The sequence below is a fragment of the Theobroma cacao genome, chromosome 8 (assembly GCF_000208745.1).
Source record: "Theobroma cacao cultivar B97-61/B2 chromosome 8, Criollo_cocoa_genome_V2, whole genome shotgun sequence".
Lineage (NCBI taxonomy): Eukaryota > Viridiplantae > Streptophyta > Magnoliopsida > Malvales > Malvaceae > Theobroma > Theobroma cacao.
Window position 1 is genome coordinate 14,369,795 of NC_030857.1, and position 26,633 is coordinate 14,396,427.

The following is a 26,633-nucleotide window of genomic DNA, read 5'->3' on the forward strand; positions in this document are numbered from 1 at the left end:
ACTCTAATAGGCAAAAAATCTCAAAAGCTATAAATATATATCTTAAGGATGTTAAAGAAAGAGAGAGAAGAGGATTTTATTTGAATCATTGTTGAAGAAGAAAAGAGTGGAAAAACAAAAGTAACAATTGTGAGCAGAAAGTTCCTATCTTTGAGCAAGCAAAGAGCTTAAAGTTCATATATTTACCTTTTAGTTGATCTTTCTTGAATTCATTCATCAAAACAATTTCAATGAATTCATTCGTCCTATTAAAAGTTTACATTATCACGAACTGTACTAACAGAATTTACAACAAGACTATTTTGTCAATAAATTTTAGACAAAATTATCTTATTATTGATGAAAAGGTGTTTTGGACAATTACTTTTTTGATAAAATCATTTCTGAAAAAATTTTAAATTTTTTCGTTAAAATATTCTTTCAAAAAAACCCTTATTTTTTGTAACAGAACAACGTTTAGATGAAAAAAGAAAACAAAAAAAGCGGTTCTTTTTTTTTTTTTTGCATGCCTTGGGGTGTCTCGTGGCACTCCCAAAGCCATGCAAAAAAGTCTTCTTCTATTGTTTGTTATTTATTATCAAACAATGAAAAACCATGACAGACACTGACTCGAGAGTAGGAGAGAAGAAACTAAACATGAATTCTATTAAAGCTTGTCTCTTACTAGCAATAGTCCATTCATGTCTACAAATTTCCTTACGTTTTTTGCCTAAATCTAAACTATGACCCATCTAATTGTGCTAATTAACCATGCAAATTATTAGTAAAATAGATTAAATACCAATGATATGCAGGCTTGTTAAGTGGCAAAAATAAATAATCAATACGTAGTTTTATGTTTTAAAAATAGATATGAAGATATAGTAGTTTTTAGTAGGTAAAATGTTTTAAAAAATCTCTCAATTATTTAAAAAAATTTAAATAAATTTTTATTCTTTTATTTAATAAATCTTCTTATTTTTTTATTTTAAATCAAATAAATTATTTACTATTAACAGTTAACTACTTATTCTTAGTTAAAATGTTATTTATTATTGTTATACTAACGAGACACTCACGTGAATAGTAAAAAATATCACATCAACATTATATAATAATTAATAATATTTAATTAATTATTAATTATAAAAATTTATTTAATTTAAAATAAAAATATATAGAGTGATTAAACGTTAAAAAAGAGTGAGAATTTATTTAATTTTTTAAATAATTTATTATTTTTTAAAAATATTATATCTATTAGTATGCTGATTGCAGAGATAAAAAGTATATATCAAGAAAAGAAATGAAAATTAAAACTAAAAATAAGGCAGGTGGTTTCTTGGCGGGCCCCGAGTCGCTGATGACGTGCTCTCATCCCCGCCATATTTTTTCTTCTTCTTTCTTATGCCTCTTGCTTAAATGCTTCTCATCAAAAATTTGAAAAAAAAAAAAAAACTCATTATTCAAGAATTTGATGAGAAAGCAAATAGCAATGGCGGGTTCTCTGTTAGTGAATGGCTTAAGATCTCTCTTCTTAGTATTGTGCTGTTTGATGGTAGCTACTCTCATTTACAGCATCTCCATTGACGGCCTCCCTTTCCGCATGGAACTTCTTACTCCGTAGTCTCTCTTTTTCCCTGTCCTCACCCACTTTCTTTCTTTCTTTCTTTCTTTCCTTCTTTTGCATTTTACATATTTGAGGATTTCTGGGTTTTTATTATCATGAAAGTTTAATGGGGTTTTTACAAATCGATGATCTTTTAGGTGGATGGCTGCAACTTTGGTCGATTTCTACATCAATATTGTGCCTTTTGCGGTATGTTGACTGTCTACTTCAAGTTGTCAATTACTTAAAACACTTCTTGAGTTGAAATTTCTTGTTAAGCATTGAAGCTGAAGTTTGGTATAAGCCTTGGAAACTCTTTTTTATTTTATTTAACTGCAAAGCGAATCAATGATTATACGTTGGCTTTTGTCTTTCTGGGGTGGGATAAATTGTAAGATACCGGAGATATTGTGGTGAACCATTGTTTGAATTTGGTGAAACTTTGATAATTTTGAGGGAGAAATTAATGGGAAACTAGTTGTTTATAATTTTTTCATATTATCATCCATTGATATATGTACACCACTACTTCGTCTTAGGATTTTGCAAGTCATATGTTTTAAGGATAATTTCCTACGTCTGTAAAACTTCTGTCCTTTGGCATTTTCGTGTTTCTTATTTAATATATATTAGCAGTAAGCTACTAAAATTTGACCATAGTTCTGTACCTTCTATTTTTTAAAAAAAATAAGGGAAGGGGGGGAGGAATTGCTCTAAATTTTCTGTTGGGGAGATAAAAATCTGTTTCACTTTATGGAGTTTCATAATGCATCAGGTTTGGATTTTCTACAAAGAATCAAGTTGGATTAGTGCAACACTTTGGGTAATTCTGCTTATATGTTTTGGCAGGTATGTCTCTTGAATGTCATCCCAAACTGCAGTATGCTTCATATGTTGTTTCACAAAATTGATGAATACATAAGCTTGTTTTAGTTGTTCAAGTGTGAGCTGATGTTGATTCTGAATGCACTGTAACACCATATTTTGCAGTTTAAGCTAGAAAGGAAATGAAGAGAAATGATATATAAAGTTGAAAGAAAAATTATTGAAGGGTATTTGTTATACCTATGAAAGGAGAAATAAAAAGCAATGAAGTTAATTGTTTTTTTGGTCTTAATCATATGGTCTGGATTTCAATCAAACAAAAATCCTGCCCAAATGTGATTTTAAGATTGATTTGCATTGTTATGGAACCCTGGGATTGTAGAATCATAAATTTCTACAGTATGAAACTTTCAATATTATGATTTTCAGTAATCTTGATTTCATATGAGGATGATAGATATTTCATTATTTCTAAATGAGGAATTTTGTCTCAATTTAAATTCATCTTGTCAATAGCAAAGAATTCTTCTGAGATGATAATATGTATATTAAGACTTTTTGGTGATGCTATGTCAGGTTAAAGAGATGCTGAGTATAATTTTCTTTCTTGCTCTTCTATATATAACTCAGGTTGTGCTCCTATCTAGATACTTTTTGTCCAAAAGGCCACTTTTCCTCCGTTGGAGTTATGTGTGAATTTTTTTATAAATTATTGATTTAGTCAGAGTCTTTTCACTGGTAGTTATTAGGGTCTTAAAAAGAATAAGGTCATTGAATGGATATATGGGAGTAGAAACTACCACTTGATGCTGTTTAATTGCTACACCTGTTATTAGTTTACGTAATTACATGCCACCTTCATATGTTTATCCATGTATTCTCATATGGTTCTACCTTTTGGCGTTTTATATTAAATTAAGTTTCTTTGAACCGTATGAAGCATTTTATCATCTATAGTTGTTTGATCTGCTGATTGACATGTTGAAGTTGGGTTTGTTTTTTTTTAATTGGGGGAGGAGGATTTGAACCCTATTCTCTAGGCAGGGGATCATGCACCAACCAATGAGCCAAATGCTCAGGTGCATGTTGAAGTTGGGTTCACTACCCTTTCTTTCTCTTTCTCTGGCAACATTTTTGGGATAGAAGTGAAAGTTTACAATGCCTTTCTATTGCTGTCTGTGACTGATATTTAAAGACTCTAAGTTGTCCCTTGCCCTTACTTATTTTTACCCTTTTCCCCGTACTTCATTAAAGGTTTTTGCTGCAAAAGATTGAAACTGTTTGGTTCAGCGATCATTACATCATTATTCATTTCTGCCCTTGGTCTATTGAGTACTGATGCAATGTAAATATTGTATTTCTCTACCAGTCTCATGATTTATGTTTCACAAATTTAAATTTTAACCATTTCTTTTCCCCCAGTGTTATAACATCTGGCTACCTTTTTATGCAATTTCTCAAGTTGTCTCCTCAAGAATCTTTGCAAGATCCCATTTATCATGTTCTGTTGCATGATACAAACGAGTAAGTATCCAAAACTCCACGTATAATATTACAAAATCATTTGTCAATTCTCCAATAATATGTTAATGTACCCTTTGCAGTTAGTCTATTTTAAAGGCTAACTGTTTGCATTGGCTGTTACATCAACCTTTTCAAATTACTGATCTCTGTTTAAGTTAAAAAGTATTTTGTTATTCTTGGATTAACACCTTTGGCATGGTCTGATGGGCTGATATGAGGTTATTTATGTTTCTAAATATTACAAAAATATTGACAAACCATTCGTCATCTCGTCATATTTCACATATTGGCAATATGCATATGATGGCTTCAAGCTTGATGAATAGGAATGGCATGTCACTTCTATTTTGCAATGAATATCTGTCTTAATAATGACACTTTTCAGTTACTTGTACAGAATTCATGCATTAAGAAAGGAGGGAACATGTGTACATTGCAAAGATTTCTGACTAATAACTAGAAATAGAAGCATGAAGTGTTATGTAATAAAAAGATTTTAATTTTGTTTTCTTAACTGTGCTATCAATACATACATGTTGACTCTTTTTAAAAAAAATACTTGCATGTTGACTGAACATTAGAGGGAAATGGTGGTTCGATGGGTGCAGCAATATGTTGTTTCCTATTGTTTCATACAAATCATAAGTTCTCCACGAATTCCTCTTCTTCTACTTGACTATTTATCTATTTATCTACTTTCTAGATATTAACTTATCATTTATAAATTGAAAATTCTCTTTGTCTAGGGATGATACAAAACCAAAGGGGAAGCATTCCCCTATTGTCATTGCAAGAACCCTCTTCAGTGTTTTGGGTTGCTTGATGCTGGGAACTTTGATCTACACTCTCTTAACAGATGGTTCACCTTTCCGCAAAGAGCTCCTAACTCCGTAAGTTTTTTTTTTCCTTCCAAAAAATTTTACTCCTTGCAGTTTGGTTTGGAGTAATATATAAAAGAATATCATTCTTGTGAAGAAAATCCAGTCATATTCATTCCACAGACTAGACAATCAGGTCCTTATGCTTTCTTCGCATAGATGCTATATTCTTTCTAGCTCTTGCAACTCCTTTTAAAATTTATTTCTTGAATGGTATGAAAATTTGAGACATGTAAGGGCAAATCAATGCCTTTATCCTTTGCAATAGCTTTTTTTTCATTTTCCCCTAATTTTTACTTCTGTATACAACATCCTTTCCAGAGAGTGAAAGTCCTGTATGTAAAAATCGAAGTCATGATGAGACATGGTAGGCCAAGTTGAGCTGATAGCAAGTTCAACTCTCTAGCTCAAAATCTATTGGCAATTTACACTGAGACTCAGTGTGAAGATATGGGTCATATTGGATGCTTCTGACATGGCCAGAGTCAACTCCAGCCTAGTCCATGGTGTTCCATTGTAATCACCATGCATGCTACCATGTCTCTGCTAGGAACGGCATGATTAGAGCATCAACGCAGCAAAAAAAAATTGAAATAAAATAAAAACCATGCCTCCTATTTTTGGATCACCTTGGTTGTTTAATGCAAAGTTAAGCACCACATAAAATCAAAAAAAAAAGTTTTACCTTTTTAAATGATATCGTAATCAAATGGATTCCTTTTGGTGACAAAACGTGAACACCTTTTATGCGAAAGAATTTCAGCCACTCAATTGATTGGCCTCCAATGATGCACACACGATTGCAACGAATCCTTCTCAAGGAGAGAGCTTTATGCCACGGGCTTGTGCTAGCAACTGGATAACGATTTGTCCGCTTTTCTTCTTTGATTTTCAGCAAATAATCAAAGGAGAAGTTTTCAAAAGAAAATAAACTTCTCAAGAGTGGCAGCACTCAATAAAAAATCCATTTTTTTCTTTGTTTCCTTCTCTTTAAAAAAAAAAAAAAGAGTGGCTATAATGTGATATTTATATCTAGGTTTAACTTATTGAAATTTACAAAATAAGTCTTTAATATTATAACAATTATAATATTTAACCAATACCTAATTAAACTCTTTTAATTAGGTCCTTAGTAGTTAAACTCTAAAATTTGATTTAAGTCTAACTTAAATCATCACATTCAATTTAATCCAAATTGCAACTTTTGTGTGTGACCCATTAGGTTCCTAACATGTTGGCAATGGAATTGAATTATAATATTACTAATTAATTAATTTAAATGAATCATATTCAATTTTAAATTAACTAATTCAATTCCATAGACTATGATTGGCATCTAGCAATGCATCATGGCCACCTAATTGTTAGGAGAGTCAAAAGATTCTTTAACAACCTTTCAGTGTACAGTTTTTCAGTATAATTCATTCTCTCATCATATATCCTTGAAGATGATAAAAGCTTGGTACAGTGCCTACTCTTATTGATCTCCATATCGATTCTTACAATTAAATCATTAGCTTTATGAAAACTTATGAAACTCATTTCATGATCTCCAAATCACCTAGGCCAAGGATTTGATTAAGCTAATATCAACCAAGAACTAATAAGATATTTCCCCTTGAATCACTTGGGGTGATGATTCTTATCTTAACCACTCATTTGCCTTTACATGCTTCATGCTATACCCAAAAGCATCCTGTTTTGGCATCCTTGGTTAGGCATCCATAGGGATGAAATCAAAGCATAGCACTCCACACATAAGACAACCTGGTGTCTCAAGTCTATGGAGTATTTACACAACTAACACATGAGAAGTATTGCATAGACACTTGAGTGAAATACCAAATGCACTTCTCATAGCGGGTCATGTTCAGAAAACTCACTCTCACATGGCAAGCACCCACATGCTAGTTTCAAGTATCTCTATACTTCAACCTATGAAAACGATTGCTTACTTCATAAGGAACATAACATGTGCCAATCTTTGAGCATTATTGATGCTCTGTCTCAATAATACAANTTTTTAGGAACAATGCTTTAATGAGTAAGGATATCTTAATTGTATCCCAATACAATTCTTTTGCAATGCATATATAGTTCTGTGGGTTTTATCTACATAAGTACAAAAAATAATTAAGTCATAAACTTATGGATAATGAACTACCTCATAATTATTATAATTTAATAAAATGTCATACATGAATATCTTTGCAATTCCCATACAACCACAGATTGGCTTGTAGGGCTTATACTAACAGTCTCCTCCTTTTCTACAATGCCGCAAGTCCAGTCACTCCCATATTCCCTACCCTGAATTTCAAGGGAGATGTTAAACTATTGATCCCACATTTTATTAACATAGACTTCACCTGCAGTTTTTACTCACTTGAATTCTCTCCACATATTACCTATAGTTTATTGGATGTTTTGACACCTTAAAAGGCATGCAACTGAATACCACCTTTTGCATACTTTACTTCTCCTGTCATGATAGCTTGGAAACAGCTTTTATACATTAGGCTGGTGCTATTTAATGCATTCAAAACTAAGTTACATCCTTTTAATTGGGTGTCACTTTGCTCCACATTGTCGTAAGGTGTAACTACATTTTTAGTTTAAAGATATAAATGTTCTTCATAGATTTCCATTATTAACCTTAAAGCTGATCTTTGTAGCGAACATGGAAGAGAAAGATGTAAAATCTCATATAAGATAGCCAATAAAGTTTGCTTACACAATGGTTTCAATAGGAAACCTTCTCCTTTTAGTTAATGAAATCAAATATAAAAATTTACAAATCTAGAAGTAATTCTTTTCTTTCTTTTCTTTGTTCTTTTTTTTTTTCTGGTGGGGGGAGGGGGGCCAGGGGGAAGGAGAGGCGATGCAATGGCGGCTCTAGACTAGGCATCCTATTTGGTTAGAATAAATGCTGTTGGATTATTTGTCAGCCATGTTTCTGCCAAACAAATAAATGAATATTAATGGCTTTAAATTCATGTTATTGGTTAATTGGTAGTATGAAACTCAAATGATTGCGGCATGATTCTTCCAATTATTATCTCTCCAAAATCTGCTGAAAATGCTGGAAGTCTGAAGGAGAATAATATGTGAAAAGGCTTGACAATCCTTGTTTGAAGTTTCAAACGCTGAAACCGGAGAAAGCATGCATTTTGTTTTCTTTTTGTTGCTATATATCATGTATTTATTCTGTTTATGGTTTCCTAGACATCACGGAAGCATTAATAATTGTAGCAGGTGTCTCATAGTACACTTCTAAACAGATGATGAAATTCCTTTATGCTGACACTGAAGCACCACGTCTGTGTGCGATGGATGTTTTGTGCAGGATAACTTTGCACATCTGTGCATTTCAATTGCTTTTCCCTTTATACTAGTTACTTATCTGTCTGGAAAGTATAACAAATTGCTGAACTGTTTGCAGGTGGATGACAGCTACACTGATTGACTTTTATATAAATGTTGTGGCTCTCTCGGTATGTTTGAAATGCTAACATATGAACTTACATCTTTGTAGTTAATTTTTTTAATTGATTCTAGATTAAATTTTAGAATGCGGTCATTTCTACAATACATTATGGAAAAAATTAATTTTCATAATAACTTAACATCATAAATTTAACTTATGTAAAGTTTGCATCTGAAGAGTGAGAAAGACTGTATTCTTGTCCACATTTTAGGCTTCATGTTTGCTATTCTGAGACAGAATAGAAGGAATCCAACTAAGGATTTATATTTGTAACTTGTAGCCATGGAACATGTCTCCTCTTCATTTCACATGCAAATTAGCTACTTGAAACACTGCATCATACAACTAAAAAGGTCACAAAAATAATAGTTATAGAATTGCTTATTGTGATCCTCTGAGATATTAAATTTACAATAATTCTGTATGCGATAATATTTATTAATGGAAGGTGGGAAATGTTGTGCTCCAGTAAAATCTGTCCTCTATTTGAGTTGTTTGATAATATTAATTTTCTTTTGGTAAGTATATTCCAGGTTTGGGTTGCCTACAAAGAATCAAATTGGATTAGTGCATTCTTTTGGATAATCCTACTGGTATGGTTTGGCAGGTATAGGTTCCTCTCTTTCCCACCTTTTAGTAAAGCTAAAACTGAACAAATGCTTTAGTTTCCTATAATAGAAGCAATTTTTCATTTTATTTAGAAAAAAAAAATTAAGTATCGTTTTATTAACAAACCAAAACATGGAGACAAGGAAATTTAAAAATTTTGAAAGAAAAGATGCTTCAAGTTTTCGGCATGTAGTATTCAAAGTTATTTTTATTTTTCTTTTGCTATACTTGTGCAATATGTTTTCCTTTTGTGAATAAACATGACTTTTAACTTTTGGATGAAACTCCTTACCTCATTTTGTGTATAGAGTTTCACTTTTCAAGATGATAAATGTGTGACAACAATTTGTTGTCAATTTTACTATTTCAATATCTAGAATAAGAACACTCCCTTCGTCCATAATATTGGTTCTTATTTTAATATTCATGATATAGGTGTATTTCACTTCACTTTTTGTAATATTTTATATATTTTAACAATTTTTAACTTATTATTATAGTTTTCTAAGATTACTATTAAAATTTTAATTCTACAAATCTCATAAAAGAACAAGAGTAAAACCTTTAATAATTAATGTTAAACCTTTAAACATAAACTGAGGTTCAAAATAATGGGAAAAAAATTTTAAAGAAAAAAATATAGGTAATCAAATCCATGCTTTTCCATCGACAGTAACACTAATTTAACTGGTCCCAACTTTATGAAAGAGAACAGATGTTTGATATTATGCAGTTATGCTTAATATCCCTTTCATGAAGATTGACGGAGTAAGGGATCATCTGTTGTTTTGGATAGAAGAGGGCAACAATCACATGAGAAAGTAGAAATTAAATTACTACTAATTATTGAGTGCAAACCTACATTTTTCTACATGTTCTCGTCTTAGGTTGCAAGCTAGTTATTTGGCACCGTCATCTTCCCAACTAGCACTGATATTTCTTTTTTTTTTTGGTTTTTGGCCAAAGATACTAATAATTCTTTCTTCCAACTTTTCAGCGTTACGACATGTGCCTACATTGTCAAAGAGCTATTGCAGCTCACTTCGCAAGATCCACTCTACCTTGTTTTGGTAACACATGATAACAGGCAAGTATATAAGAAGCTACTTGTTCAGAGCTTTATTGTTTCTAGCTGAAGTAATTTATGGTTGCAGAAATAGAAATTTCAATCTTGCCTGCATTTAATATGGAGGAAACTATACCTTCACTGCTGCTTTATTGAAGCTTTGTGTCTGGTGTAAACCTATACATATGAGTAGTTTTAAAGTTGGCACTTGGAATCGTCTTTGGCACATAGCATGAATATGAGAATTACTTAAAATTTTTGTTGATTATAAAAACTTGTTTTTTCAAAATTACAGGAAAGAAGTATATCGAGTCTTGACTTGTTACAAATTAGAAAACTTTGTTTGCAAAGTAAAGAAGACGTTATACATGTACCATGTTCATTTTGACTTGATGACTTTTAAAGCACAACTTTGGTCCTTGATAACCTCAACAGGGTCTTGATATATGGAATTCTTTGGCTGAAACTAAGACCATTTTCTTTTAATTGTTAGAGGTTGAAATGGAAATTTAGGCTTCAAGGCTTGCTTGGGATAGAAACAAGAATAAGTAGTTTGTGCTAGTATCACAGTTTGGCAACTTAAGCATCTCACTGTGTGGCCTTAGGCACCCCTCAAGACTCTTTGGTAGCCTAAGCCAGCCTAAAAACCTCTTTTCCACCCAAAGGAATAGAACAACCAAGAGTAATACACAACAAAGTAAAAAGAATAGAGTGAGGCGAAGAGATTTTGTTTCGTATTCACAAGTATACAACCTATGTACAAGAGATTTAACCCACACACTTTATAGAGGCTTGGGAAACCCCTTTTATAGGTTTAAGGAACACCTTACAATGGTTGGGAGGACAAAGCTCAAATTCAAATGCCCCCAACAATCACAAACAATTTCTGACAGGCTAGGAGGCTCTTGTAGCTGTTGGAACAGTGCTCTGCCCAGTCTACCCCTCTACTAGCCATTGCACAATGCCTGGGTTGGTTTTTGGCCTATTCCTAGCTTGCTCCCTGTCAGAGCAGACCCTTGTTGTCTTGCCAAAACTTCCCTTGAACTTGGCAGAATTCGAAGGGTGTGACATTCTCCCCTACTCAATCCAGCAAAGCCTTCGTTTCTAGGGGATGGCTGCCCTTCCTACACTGCACTAGCCCTATGTGTTGTCCTGGTGCACACTTTGCCTCGGGCCCCCTAGCCCTGAACGTTGTCTCAAATGCTCTCACCGAGAGCATGCTATCTTGTCGCACACGTCGCGTCCCTGAGTATCTCAACCTTGTGCTGTCACTTTGTGTGTCTTTCTACCTCAGGTGCTCTCACCCAGTGCACAAAATCTCGCCTTGCACGCCACTTCATTGGGCGCCTCTCCCTCGGGCTCCCTTGCACCTTGCACACCTTTCCCACACATGTTTCCTCTGTGTGACTCTGATGTTGTGGATTTGCTTCCCTTTGCCTCAACCTCTCTGTTGTGCAGGAATTTTGTTGGTCTCTGCTCTCAGGCTGCAGACTTGCTTCTCTTTGCCTCAACCTCTCTATCATGCATGACTTTCGTTGACCCTTGCTGACTCTCATGGTGTGAGGTAGCTCTGCACACTCCAGCACCCTTACCGTTTCCCTCCTATGTCACTGGCCTGTTCTTCTCCCCTGGGTCTTACCCTCTGCGCTCCTTGGGGAGGTGTTTGGCTACACTCTGAGTCTTGAGGTGTAGCACACAGATACTTCTTGCAGTCGCCCCTCCTGGTCCGCTTGGGTGATTCCCTGCACTCCAGGGCTTGGATCGTGGCATTCCTCTGCCACTGTTTCTTGCCTCTCTCAAGTTGCTTGAGTGATATCTTTCTGCACCCTTGGCCTTTGGTTGAGGCATTCCTCTGCCATTAGTGTTGGCTCCTTTTATACTTCGTAAGTGTGACTCCGCGCACTCCTTGGCTTCTAGTTATAGCAGTCACATTGCCACTTGGCTTGGTTCCTTCTGGACGCTATGACACTCTATTGTCACGTGCATTTGCCTCTCCTAGGCTTCTTGAAGGATCCTGCACCCCCTAGCTCTAATTGTGGCACACCCCGCCACTACACTGGCCTCTCTTGGTCTTCATGGATGGTGTCTACCCGCACCTTAGGATTCTGTGCACTTGCCCTTCACTGATTAATTGGGGTATCCCACACCCTCTGACTTTGCTGTTGGGTCTCTTGCATTTCTCACCGTCTGGCCTCCGTCGTGGCCTAAAGCTGAAGTCATCACTCCATCTTGGTTCACCACTTTAATACTACTTATTCCAGGTTGGCAACTTAAGCACATTGTCATGCGACCTTATGCACACCTTAACACTCTTTATAGCTTAAGTCAGCCCAGAAACTTGCTTTCCACCCAAAGGAATGGAACAATCAAGAGTAATGCGTAGCAAATAAACAAGAATAGATTGAGACAAATAGCATTTGTATTGTATTCACAAGTGTACAACCTTTGTCCAAGAGATTTAACCCACACACTACGTACAAGGCTTGGGGAACCCCTTTTATAGTCACAAGGAACTCCCTTACAACGGTTGGGAGGCTGAAGCTCAAATTCAGATGCCATCAATAGTCACAAACAGTTTCTGGTGGGCTGGGAAGCTCTCCTAGTCATTGGAACAATGGTCTGCCCAATCTGCCTCTTTGATAGCCGTTGTAAAATGCTTGAGCTATTTGCTTGCTTGTGCTGCTGGCTAGCTTGGCCACTAGACTGGTTCCTGGCCTATTCCTCTATTCTCCTTGCTTGAGCAGATCCCTGCTGCCTTGCCAAAACTCCTCTTAGGTTGGGAAAAACTCACGAGCTGTGACACTAGCACCAATTGAACATTTTCAGTGCACTCATATCCGTTCTGTCACCAGGGTGATTTTGTTTTAAAATCTTTACCTTTCTCCCATATTTTGATGCACCTTGAATCAATATATTTGGCAGCGCCCTCACCCATTAAATAGACCAAAGAGAAAATTTCAGATGACAGATTTGATTTCAAACTTTTTGATAGTTATGGAACCTCATCCGCTCATGGGTCAAGTAGACCCCAGGCACCTATACTATCTCTAACAGGTACCATGTGCGTTTGTCAATTTAAAAATGAAACTACTCATATTGGGAGCACACGTGACCTGATCATTGGTTCGTCTGACCATGTGGGACAATATCTCAAAGACTTAAACTATTCTAAAGAGTTAAGAGAAGGTTAAATCCCAGCTTTTCTAAATTCTTGTTTCAGGGACCAGCTAACAATATATCCAAGTCGTGGAAACAGTATCTGCAAAGGAGGGGTTAGGTTGTGAATATCTGACTATCCCCAGATAATGCAGTATAGGAGCCTTGTACACTGAGTCGCCCTTATGTATTTGTCCTAGAACCAAGGTGGAATTGTGTAAAAGACTTCAGCAGTATGAGAAGTAACATGTTAAATTGTAGGTTGAGAATTGGTTCTGGAATGAGTCCTTACTGACATTTGAAGATGCAAAAGAGTGTTCTTTCCTGTCTGCAATCTGCTTGCTTAAAACTATAAAATGTACAATGAAAGAGGAAAGAAAATCTTGGAAAAGAAAGAAGAAATCCTAATTAAGGACTTGAAATTCTTCTCAGCAGCAGATTTCTCTATGGGTATTGACAGGTCCAGTGCTTCAGAAACTTTAGTCACACCCAAAAACACAACTTTACATGAATACTCATATGACAACTATTAATAAATTGTTAGATATAATGGATTTTATGTGCTTGGATGACCATACTGATGTTTCGGGAATTGTTTTCTGGACTTTTAGAAGTTTACTTGAATATCTTAAACTTGACCTAAATCAAGACCAGAGGTTGAACAAGGCGTCTTCATAGTTGATTGTTATTCTGTTAAAGCTAGTTAATGTGCTCTGAAATTAAGGGTTTTTTTTTCATTTATTTATTTACGTGTTCTTGTAATTTGGTTGTTTGTTTTTGTATGAGAACATAAGAATTGTGCCATTTGATAGGGCAGAAAACAGGTATGAGGGTGCATCGTGGTAAACAGTGTAACAAAGAGGTTGAAATGCTGAAGATTTCTCACTGGTTTAATATGATTTTCTAACAGCAACATGGCATGGGGCTTACTTCACTTAGTTGAATATGTTGACACCAATCAACCCAAGATCTGGTGAAATGTTCAATTCAAACATTTGGATGCTCAAACATTGTCTACTAATGATCTTATTGTCAAACTCTGATAATGATGTTGGGTGGGTCATTCGTCTTGATTTTTGTCATTTTCAATATTCATGCTTAGTATACATTTCAGACATACTTGTGAGCATGGTTTGAACTTGGCTAGAGGCCACTAGTTACAGAGGAAATCGAAACTGTAACATATAGTATTAACCTAGTATTACAAGACCGGGAAGAATGGTAAGAACTTGATATTTGATTGAAAAGGACACCTCCAGAAGCAATTTACACCAACCGATTTTGAGAAATCTCTACTACATCAACCGATTTAGTTTCTCCCTAGTAGCTACTCACTGAGAAAACACGAGTATGAAGTGTGGAACTCTTCAAAATTCATGTAGAGATTTTTAGCTATGCGTAGAAGGATCTTAAATCAAAGTATAACAGTTTGTCAGTGAAGTAACAATTGTGCAGCATTTAGGTTGTACCCTTTTATTAGCTGCTCATAACATATAATTTTATCAATGACTTGACATGACACAAACACTTGTTATGCTTTAATGTCCTAAAGTTACTGGATTCTTTTCTCTCTCTCTCTCTCTCTTATTTTCTTGTCAATGAGAGCATAAAGTTCAATTTAAGGATTATTATCTGAAAACATAAGAGAAAATTAAGGTGCCGTACACAACCCTTTTGGCGATGGAGCAGTAAACTTATTACCTATCTCATGCATAAAACTAACTTTATGCTGTTCGTTCAGCTGATACATCTAAAGCTCTGAGAATAAAAGGAGAACCTTCACAAGAAGGCATGTTAAGCAGGGGGGCTATGTATGCTTGTTTGAGGATTGCTTCCATTTTCACTATCATGACACTGTTCATTCCCTAAGGGCAAATTCAATTCTCTCTTGTTCCAAAGTCTTGGATGGAAACACAAAAAATATAAAATACAATAATCATAAAACAATCACATAAAATTACAATTAAAAAAAAAAGGAAGGTTTTCGGTTTTTTTTTTATTATTTTTTAGATGTTCTAGGCAAACTCTGGCCAGTGGCGACTAGATATAAGTTCTTAGGTGGTCACGATTTTCTTTAAATCTTATGAAAAAAAATAGAAAGGGATTTTCATAAATCCATTCCAATCAAAGGATAGAAGAGGTTGAGAGGAAGAAAAAGGCAATTTTTTTTTTTTATGGAAAAGGACATCTTGTATACATATTTTAAGTTCATGAAGTAATAGACGACAATAAAGATATCATAGATAAAACTTTAATTTAATAAATAATGAAAATGTTTAAAATATTTCTTAAAACTGGAATTTTTACGAAAGTAACAAGTGGTAATTTTATTATATTTTTTTAAGTGAAAATAAATATGAGACCTTACCAAAAGTGTCAAGGAATCTCAAAATTACTTTTACAAGAAATATTTTTCTAAATAATTATTAAAACATATAAAAATGAATATAGATATATATAGTAATTAATATATTTAATAAATTACAAATTGCATCATGATATTATTTGCTTGCATATATGTATATAATTTTAGTTATAAAAATGCACAACAATTCTTCAGTGATGGAATTTTAAGAAATTTAAGAAAATTGCAAGTGGCATTTTTATTTAGTATGTTATGAGCCAAGAATATCTAGTATGTTTATTATTGAAGAGAAAGGTATTGAACTATGCTTACTGGTATAGCTAGCAATCTCCGAAAAAAAAAAAAAAAAAACTATTCTTGCTGGCAATCTCAATAATTGAAGAACATGCGGTGGTCTATTGTCATGGTAAATAAGGTTGAGAGTTTTGGAGTGAATTTGGGTTTTCTCCTCAATCCATGAGTCTTAAAACCTTTAAGATTTGAGTTCTAGAATGGGTAATGAATTTCAAGTCATTTTTCCTTAGCATAATGTTTAAATAAAACAATCTTGTTTTAATCATAATGTTTTCATAATACTGTTAGAGTTTTTAAATATCTCATGGTTTGTAATATCATCTTGAAAAAGCTTTACGGACAATAATATTTGCAGATTTTTCATAAAATCCTTTTTCAATTAATAAAACCTTTTCAAAAGAATTTTCACGAAATCCTTTTTAGTAGCAAAGGAAGATGCTACTTGTGAATTTGGAAAAATAATTTGGGAGATTTATTCTCTTGCAATAATTTGCTTACAATATAAACAAATTGTGTTAATTATCCCATCTTTTTTGTTTTAACTATTTGTACTCCATGACATGGCATAAAATTATTGGATAAATTTAAAGTGGCGTTTGGTATCTTGCGAGGAATGTGATCACCGGAAATGTGATTACTAGAAGATTACATTGTAGTGTTTAGTTTGAAAACACTTTATTTAAAATGCAGTATAAATTTACAAAATTATTCTTATATGTATATGAAAATATAAAATTAAATAAATTTATATTCTTTTTAATATAAATTTTTAACTTTTCAATTAATTCCTTAGAATAATAAATAATAGCATAACAAAAACAATATTAAAATATATGAAATTACTAAAGTTTAAAAAATTACAAAATTACCCTTACATATGAAAATATAAAGTTGAATAAACTTACATTCTTTTTAATATAAATTTTNATTTTTAACATTATCACTTAAAATAATAAATAATAGTATGAAAAAAATAACACAATATTTGAATATTAATTATTTAAATATTAAAATGTGAAATTACTGAATATTTATTTTTAGTAAATTAGTTATGTTTTAAAAAAAATTAAATTAGTTAATGTTAATTATTTTATAAATCAATGAGTTAATTAATGTAACACCCCTGACTTTGATAATGAGCTATATGTAGAATTGACCAAGCTATTTGATGAACTAAATTGAAAGTTAATGTGTATACCTATGATTTTGTTATGGTCTATAGAGAATGACTTAATTTTAATATGTTTGAGGATATTTAATGAATGTAGTGTATATAATAAGTCATTAAAAATATGGATTATGATACTTAGCCAAATCTTGAAGAAATGATTGATGAACCATATAATTTAGAGTTTGATTCATGATTTGGACTAGTATGTTTTGGAGTTTTGATGAATATTGGGCTATGGCTTGAACTTATGAATTGAAATTATGATTTATAATAGTTGTTTTGAAGTGTAACTTAAACAGAAAGTGATTTGGGAGTTTGAAATTTGGATTTTTGAAAGTTAGAATGTTGAAAATGTTCACTCTGGAGAAATTTATCGATAAATTATTGGTAGGAAGAACAAGAATAAGCATTTTGTGAATATTCTATCAAAGTATTTTAGAATGTGTCAATAGATTTGAACAATGGGGCCATTCTGCATAATTTTTATTGATACATTGACTAAATGTATCGATAGATTTGTGAAGAGGGACGATTCTATGGAATTTGTATAGATAAATTTCTCAATCTATCGATACATTTGAGGCAAAGAGTATTTTGTTTGATTTCTATCGATGCATTGTCTCATGTATCAATTGATTTGAAGGAAATTCATATAAATATATCAATATATTCATAAATATAACGATACATTCCTAGTTATTTGCAAAAATAAAAAGGGCCAAGGGCAATCCGCCCATTTAAAAACAAAAGAAAAACCCTCCTCACTCTCAGCCTCTTCAAAACCCTATGCTGCAACTAGATTTTAGAGCTTGAGGAAAGTAGATTAGAGCTTGGAAAATCGATGTTAAGATACAATCAAACCTTTTTACCGATTAATTTGCGATTTAAACGATTTATAACCTTGAGACCCATTTGTTCCAACTTTGGTGTTACTCCTCTGGACTTTGTTGGGAATTTGGAGTTGAGATTAGGTAACCCAACATCAAAAGTAAGGATTTAAGCATTTTAAGCTTAAGAATCAAAGCCTAGGTTTTACAACTATGAATAGTTGAAACTAGACCTAGTTTGAAATGTTGAAAATTTTCAAAAGTTGAGAAATAATTATTATTTTGATTTGTTCGAGAGGAAAATATAGCTATTAGCATGTTGGTGAACTAGAGTGCCGTTAGAGGCAAGAAAAGTTTGGGTTTGGCTATGGAGGAACTTTTGCTTGTCACTATGAGTGGATTTTATTATTTAAATTAATACATGTGATGCATAACGCATTATTAATGCGCTATCATGGTACTTCAATGATTTATAAATGCCTAGATGGATGTGCCTAGGTTAGTAAATAGACTATATGCGAATGCGTATGTGTGCCTTAGTGCAAGCCATATAGTGGCGTGCATTTGGAACTTAGACTAAGAGGTCTAACTATGTGAGTGATGTGAGATTTTGATACATGTCTAGGACTAGTACTCAAGACAAATAGACTCTTTGAGGATTATGAGTGTTTAATATCTTAGGTGATCAAAGGTACGTAGCAATGATATTGAGCTGGTTAGTATTTAAAGCTCATTAAGCATGATCTTTGATGTAAAATGGTATATATGTGATATCAATGGCATGATGGCCTTGATTGTGGATATCTATTCTGTCTGATTGTGAGAAATTTCATACATTAGTTTGATTTGAGGGTGAGTGGAGTCTTATCCTCATGATCTGTTCTCCATCAATTACTTCGACGCTATACGTGATTTGTTCTTCACCGAACATTTCAACTCCAAGCATGATCTGATTCTCTACCAATTCCTAGCGTGATTTGTTCTCTGTCGGTTGCTTTGACACCATGCGTGATCTGATTTTCCACCAGTGGTTTCGACCCTGAGCATGATCTGACTCTCTATTAGTGGTTTCGACCCTAAACGTGATTTGAACCCTTCACTGGTTTCTTTAGCACCAAGCATGATTTGACTCTTTCAGTTGGCTACCGTACGTGATTTGATTATGTCCAAGGAAGACCATTCATTGATGATATTTTGATTATAATAATAATAAAAATTGAGAATAATGTGTTATAGCATTTGATTGTATGAATATTGAGGAGTAAATGAAATATGATTGATATGTGGTGATATTGGCTTTCGAGGTAAGCCTGATTCTATATGTACTATGTATGGAGATGATAACTTTATGAGATAGAGTTATTTGAGCTTAATTTTGATAGTAATTTAGTTTAGTTCTTGTAGTAATGCATAGATATTAGTAAGTTTTATTTAAATTATTTTAAGTTTATTAATTTAGGTGAATCAATCTAATCTTAGTTGATTTTATATTTAATTTGGTGTTAATGTGATTAAGATAAGTTGTTATTTATTTAGTTATGCTTTTGTAGATGTTTAATGAAGGAAGACTTTTAATGGAAGAAGGAGAGTAATTTCAAGGTGTAGACTTTCATTACATATATTTTGATATTTCAGTCATAACTCTTTCTACAGAGCTCCAAATGAGTGATTTTTAAACCATTGGAAAGATAAGAGAAAAATCTACAATTTCATGTTTACCACTTTGTCCAATTTAGTCAAGAAGGTGGTTTAAAATCTTGTCAAAGTTAAAGCATTGTAGTAGTCCTAGAACAAGTATGATTTTTGCTAATTAATTGGTCAAGACAACAGCCCATGTAGTCTAATGAGGAAATCTCAACTGAAATTGACTTCTTTCTTCATCTAACTTGGCTTAACATCAAAGTCTTATAAAAACAACCTTTTAGAGGACTTTTAGAAAAGAACGAATCACCGAATTGAAAGCTAAGAATCAAGCCGCAAAGTCATTGAAGCTAAGAAGAATTTGAAGGATTCAAAGAGATTTGGAGATCAAGATTACAATTCTTGGGTTTTTCTATTTATTGTTCTCTTATTTTCTTGGTTTTGTTTTTAATGATTAAACTTTATTTGATGATGATGTGTGACTTGATGAGGAACTAAAATTGCTTATCTAAGATTATGATTGAATTCAATATGTAGTCTTATTCATTTATCTCTCTTTTACTTATTTTTGATGGATTTAAGTTATTTATTTTATTTTGTTCTTAATGCTTTTAGTTGATTGGTCACTAATTAGATTGAATTGGAAACCTTAGTTAAACTTTGACGAAGAAGATTTAGGTAGACCTAGAATAAAATAGCGTATGATCAAATGTATTTAGTTGATTAGGTGATTTAAATTGCATATAGAGTAAACATACACTTATAAGCCATACGTAGCCAAAATTAAAGCATGAACTTAAAGAATCTTTCTTCAATTTTAATTGGCATAAACATAGAATAAATTAATTGAGAAAGATATTTTTATGAGAAGCTCGATAGAGACTTATAAATAATTTAGGACTCTAGGTTAGCAACTTAATCCATTAATCTAAGTTAAGAGAAAGAGACAGTAATCAGATGAAGTATTGAGGGATATCATAATTTTAGGTCTGGTTGTCACTCGAATTTAATAAACTTGCTAATAAATTTTAAATTAGTTTTATTTTTAGTTTTTTAGTTTTAATTTTAATTTTAATTGTTTGGATACAAGTAAGGTGTGTCAATTTTAGTACTTAACAATATGAATTAAAACAATTCTTTGCGAGAACGATACTCTACTTTATCAGTATATTACTTGTTAACGATATGTGCACTTGCGTAAAAAATCAACAATAGGAGATATAACAATATTGTGCATGATTAGAATCTTTAGAGAATACCCTATAAGGATGACTGTGATATACCTCGATAATTGGAGATGATTATTAGAATGTTTGGATGGCATCGAAAATGCATTATCTATATACATATATTTATCTGCACAATTATATTTAAGTTAATTACTCCTACTCACTAAGTATTAGATGACTTACCATTTATTTGCATCATGTGCAGATAAATAGGCCACAAGACTTGCCTTGCTAGTGTTGTCTTTTAGACAGACAATTTTGATATTCGGTATGTCACAACCCGGTACTCCCCTCGAGCCCGTGACAACCACCGCGGTGTCCTCATAGACACTCATTACCCGAAGTGCTAATCGGAACCCTGCAAGGCTTAATATCAGTTTCTCATTTCCCTTGTGAGTAACCGTCGCCGAATATCGTGTTCTAAAAGATTTTAAGTTGTTTTCAACTTAAAACAAATAAAATAATATTTTTGTCTCACAGGGGTATTTTGGTTATTTTTTTCAAAAAATTTCGAAACCCAGCTAAAATGTATCATACGAGTACAAAACACATAATTCATAATCAAAAATGAGTTTTAAAGTCTAAAATCTTCATTTAAAATGAAATTTCGATTATTTGGATATATTAAGAAAATAAAAGAAATATTAAGTAAAATATTCTATTTTCTTATAAAACAATATTTTTAAGAAACTGCGTAAATAATTTTTTTATAGCATAAATGCAAAATAAATTCTTACATACAGTAGTACAAATAACTAGAGTATGAAATTTAATTTACAACAACAAATGGGCCCCCGAATAAACAAAAGTAAAAAGGACTGTGAACCTACAGTTTGGAGGATGCAAATCCAATGGTAGTCGTCGATGCAATCAGCTATCTACAGCCTATTCTGAGCTTGAAATGAATGGAAAAAGGGCTAGTGAGATTATAAAATCCTAGTGAGTAAACAGACATCATCATAAACATCTAGAGTTGAGTACATGGAGATTATCAAGTAAATCATCGTAAACTAGATTACAGCATTAGAACACATTTCATTCAAAATATGTAAAGAGGCTTATGAATCTCATAAAAGTAGTCTTGTGCCATAAATCCATTCTCGGGGACACCTTGGCCGAGGCATCCTACCAAGCCTGCCAAGGTTGCTAAAAATTCACATTTCGCATAAATCGTGTTTTTATTTTGAAAACATAGCCGTTCTTTGGCGTTGGCTGAGTTCCCCCTCACGTGGTAGTTTGGCGTGAAGTAAACCCTAAGCTTTACCCTAGGAGATACCCTACGCGCCTCTCCGTTCAAGGTAAGAATATAATAGGGTTTACCGTGCCCCTCTAAAAGGCTGGTCTACAGAAACCCCCTACTGCAGTAATTAATTAATATAAATCCACCAATTCAATAAAATTTGCAATAGCATGACATTGTAATTATTTTATTCACAGCCTTTCAAGGCAAACAAATAATCCGTATTTCAATACAATTGCCAACTAGCCAATCATGCCCGATTTATCATAAGCCAATCAATTTAAACAATCGAATTGCAACAATTAACAGTCTCCCTGTACTCTATTTTTCAACATCATTATTAATTTCAAAACAATTTATAAATTAATTTCATCGAAACACATTTATTCATAAAACATGAAAATTTACCTTTTTAAATCCCTTTTTCCATAGAATTCACAAAATCATTTAAAAAGCACCTTAGATAATTAAAATGACAGTAAGTTTACTCACAATGTCTAGAGTGTAGATTTTCGAAGTACTCAGACTACTGGTCCTCGGGTGCAATTCCCTTGCCTTTATCGGAGGACTCACCAGCTTGACATAGTACCAAAATCGAGAAATTTACTACATTGGTACTAAATCGAAATTAAACTAATTTAGACTACTAATGCATGATATGGAATGCAAAATGCACTGGTAACCATCTAATTCGGTATCAACCTAATTCGTCTTATCACTCAATTAATTGGCCAAAGCGTCCAATTTAGCTCCAAATTGCTCCATTTCTTTTTCAATATCTTAATTCACCAAACTCAAGTCAAATAACCTAAAATTTGGCAAAACTATCTTCACTTTTCTTCTTATAATTTTCGGTCCATAATGGTGCATTAACATTGTGATTTTTCCTACTACTTTTCCACACCATAATTCATCATTTTCTAACCAATTCTCTTAAAATAAAATCAAATTCATCCTCATTCAATACAAGGTAGGTTCGGCCATTGATGGGTGATGGGGAAAATGAATTCTTTTCATATTGTTTTGTTTCTAAACATGATAAACTAACTAAAAACACTAACATAACTTAAAATCAAATTAATCCAACATCATTCTCTCTCCATACCCATTCCGACCAGCCATGAATTCATCATGAAAACATGTAATTTAACCATGGAAAATGAGGAGAAATGCATGGGAAAGGTAGATCACAAGTCAAAATCAAGAAATTTTACTTTTTGTCACTTGTTTCCTTAAATTTCCCACACTTTTCTCTTGAAATTCTTCACCTAGGGTTTTTGTTTTTCTTTTCTCCCTTTGTTCTTCTTTGTTCTTGGTTTGGCTGGCCATATGAAAGAAAATAGGCTGATTTTATGCTTATTTTAAAGCTAAATAAATAATGGATATAAACTTGACACATATCACCACATTATTGGTCCATTTGTAATTTCTTAACTATTAAGCTTTCTCTCTCCACCACTTAAATTTCTTCAATTATCCATGATAATATTGGATAACATCCATGTGCTGGACAAGTGTCGGGTGCTGTAAAATTACAATTTTGCCCTTGAGGTGGCAAAATGACTATTTTACCCCTATGCTCCGAAAAATACCGAGATTACAAATTTTCACTTCTCAACCTCAAATCATACTCCAATAAGTCAAATGTGATCAAAATCTTTCAAAAAAATTCCCATTTTGTTCTCTAGTGGCAAAATTACCATTTTACCCCTAGATAGTAAAATTTTCGATTTGACTCCAAATTGATCCTCGAATCCCAAATCACCATTTTAAATCATTTCTGAACTGTAAAATTTTTAATTTCACCCTAAAATCTCTATTCAATCTAGTTAGAGGCTTAAATCAACTTTGTTATACCTTTAGGTACAATACCGACTTTTGTAAATTTTTCGGGACTCTCCTAGCATGCAAACATGCTGTCCATCACATGTATGTCATGACAAGTATTTTATAACGTCGAGCTTTACACGGTAGGTTTCCTATCTGATGGGTCCACTTCATTGAATTCAAGTCGCAATAGCTTCCATTACTAGTTTTGGTTTCCTAACCTTACTTGGGATTTGTGTAGGCACTGTGTTGTCATATGTTATTACTGTGTTAAGAGTTGTATGGGACGAGCCGCTTTGTTAGTCTACGTATGCCTTGTGAATGATACATTTAAATGTCATGCACTAACTATGTGCCAAGGGACAACTTATATGTATTTGAATTTAAGTTATATTATGAAAATGGTTATTTGAATGTATGATTTTGACTTGAGTTGGAAAATGTTTCTAAGGCTTGCTCGAGTCTCGCGGGCTTCGCTTGTCAAGCTCATGCTCCAATCATGGCTCCCTGGTTTGAGTCATGATAATTAATTAATTTAATTAGTTTAAAATAATTAATTAATTAATATTAATCACACATTTATATAACTATTTATCATTTTTGATTAATTCATATACTTTTTATTTAAAAATTTATATATAATTTTTCAATTATACATTTAATTATTTTTTATTTTATTCAATAAAATAAAGTTAATTTTTTTGCACAAAACTCCACTTTCCTTTTCTTTTCTTCTTTTTTCTCTCTCCTTCCTCCTTGCACCCATCATCAGATTGAATGACAAGCAAGTTATTTTCATCTTTTTTCTCTTGTTCCTCCTTTCATTGAGTCATTAACTTGCCTAGCTTTCTTTTCCCTTCAACAAAAGCTCACTTCTCATCACTGATAAAGCAGTTGAGGCAACATTTTAAACTTTTTGTCCTTTTTTTTTTCTTTGAACATTGATTTTTGCAAAGCACAAAAAGAATGCTACTCTAGTTTCAGATCATTAATCCTTCAAAAGCTATAAAATTTTATTCAAAAACCATGAGATTCCTTACAAAAAGAAGAAAAAGAAAAGGGGTGGACAATTTGGGAAAGAAAAAAATATGTAAATTTCCCTTTACAAACGGAAAGTTACTTTCCTTCCTTGAAGGAAGGGAATGACATTCCCTTTTCTCATTATAATCACATTACAATTGTAAGCATGTTACGTTCCCTTATTACAAACCAAACACTACAAAGTCATTGCAGCCGTTTAAATTGCAAGGAATATCTTCCACTTACACTATACTAAACACCCCCTAAAAAAGAAATCCATCAATTCAATAATAAGTCAATTAATCCATGAATGAGATAGTAAAATCAAATCAATAAATTATTACATCATTAGATGGAATAGAAGTGTTGAGACAATTAGTATTTTCTTATTATACTTATATATATCCAAATATGTGATTTCACACTTATATTATATTTAGTAAAAAAATGAGCGAAAAAAGGTGAGTAGAAAAAGAAGGAAAAAGTTGTTTTGGCTTTTTTGGTAATAGAGTGGCAATTTGTCTAATCATGGTATCACGACAAAGTGACAGATACGAGCATGATATGATTAAATAATTGTATTAATTGTCCTCAACAATCAACTAGCATGTAAGATTTATTTATTGAATAATTATTGAATAAAACGACATTACAAATTATTATTGGTATATGCCCTTGAGCCAATTGGATTGGTCAAGGAATATATATTGTCATTTAATGCATACTTAATCGCATAACTATATATGATAAAGGTTTTCCTTTATGTTAGTGCAATAATAAAGAGTTATTAAGTACTAATTGGATAAAGCCCATGGAACATAAAGGCCTTGCAAGAGAATTGTAAAGTTGTTACAATTATGAGATCACTATATATCAAAGCCATGTTCCTAAAATTGTTTTTGGTCATTATGTTGTCAAGACAAGGTATTGACAAATACTCATAGACTGGAACTTGTTAAGCCTCTTTACTTAGGAAGTAAGCAATTGATCTCATAGATTGAAGTATATGAGATACTTAAGGATAGCATGTAGGCGCTTGTTAGAAAATAAGTTCACTGAACATGACCCGTTATTAAAACTCTATTTATTATTTCACTCAAGTGTCTATGGAATATGTTCTCATGTGATAGTCATGCAATTAGTTCTCAAACTTGAGATATCAAGTCATCTTGTATATGAAATGACATACTTTGATTTCACCCTTATGGATCTAGAAGTGACCAAATGCCTTAACAAGGTGTTTTTTGATATGCCATGAATCATACAAAAGTGGACGAGTGGTCAAAAGAGGATTCATCACCTGAAATGATATGAGGAGATGTATCTCACTTGTTCTCAATTCTAGATTAACTTGCACAAAGTATTTGGCCAAAGCATGATAAATTTGAGGAAAGTTAGTTTCCTAAATTCATAAGGTTAGTCATGAATTTTGAGAACTAATATGAAATGTCATAAGTAGACACTAAGCCATGCTTTATGGCATATCTAGGATATTTGATGAAAGAACTGTATTGCATTGAAAAACTTATCATTGAAGGGCTTTGTCAAATTCTTTAATTAACTCTCTAATATTTGGGTGGTCATCATGTGTTGCTAGATACTGCTCTTAACCTACAAATATAAATTAATTATCAAATTTGTAAAACTCGACCCTATAAATACATGTCATGACATACATGCATTGAGTAGCATGTTATTACGCTAGAAAAGCACCTAAGAATAGACGAAACCTGATATTGTACCTAACGGTACACTTAAATTGATTTAACCTCGAACTAGTTCAAATAGGAATTGTATGATGAAATTTAATATTTTATAGTCCAAGAATGACAAAAATGATTGTTCGGAGTTCGAGGGTTCATTTGGGGTAAAATTGGAAATTTTGA

The 26,633-nt window shown here is 32.8% G+C and overlaps 1 protein-coding gene across 5 annotated transcripts; it reads left to right on the forward strand.

Annotated features, from left to right (window-relative positions):
- On the forward strand, positions 1,419-14,380 carry LOC18592745. 5 transcript variants are annotated; one of them, XM_018126048.1, is made up of 10 exons: positions 1,419-1,602; positions 1,747-1,798; positions 2,364-2,437; positions 3,836-3,937; positions 4,684-4,827; positions 8,258-8,309; positions 8,836-8,909; positions 9,909-9,998; positions 13,946-13,957; positions 14,044-14,380. In XM_018126048.1, the coding sequence occupies exons 1-10, from the start codon at positions 1,457-1,459 to the stop codon at positions 14,108-14,110; spliced, it is 813 nt and encodes a 270-aa protein (XP_017981537.1). In that variant the 5' UTR covers positions 1,419-1,456; the 3' UTR covers positions 14,111-14,380. The 5 variants fall into 5 exon arrangements, with proteins under 5 accessions (XP_017981537.1, XP_017981540.1, XP_017981538.1 ...); XM_018126051.1 differs by having other exon boundaries at positions 13,951-13,957; XM_018126049.1 differs by lacking the exon at positions 13,946-13,957.

What these genes read in the sequence shown, in the direction of transcription:
- LOC18592745 (XM_018126048.1), top strand. Translation starts at nt 1,457, where the DNA reads ATGAGAAAGCAAATAGCAATGGCGGGTTCTCTGTTAGTGAATGGCTTA. An exon ending in CGCATGGAACTTCTTACTCC is followed by an intron (nt 1,603 to 1,746) that starts GTAGTCTCTCTT and finishes ATGATCTTTTAG; the next exon opens with GTGGATGGCTGCAACTTTGG. An exon ending in CGCAAAGAGCTCCTAACTCC is followed by an intron (nt 4,828 to 8,257) that starts GTAAGTTTTTTT and finishes AACTGTTTGCAG; the next exon opens with GTGGATGACAGCTACACTGA.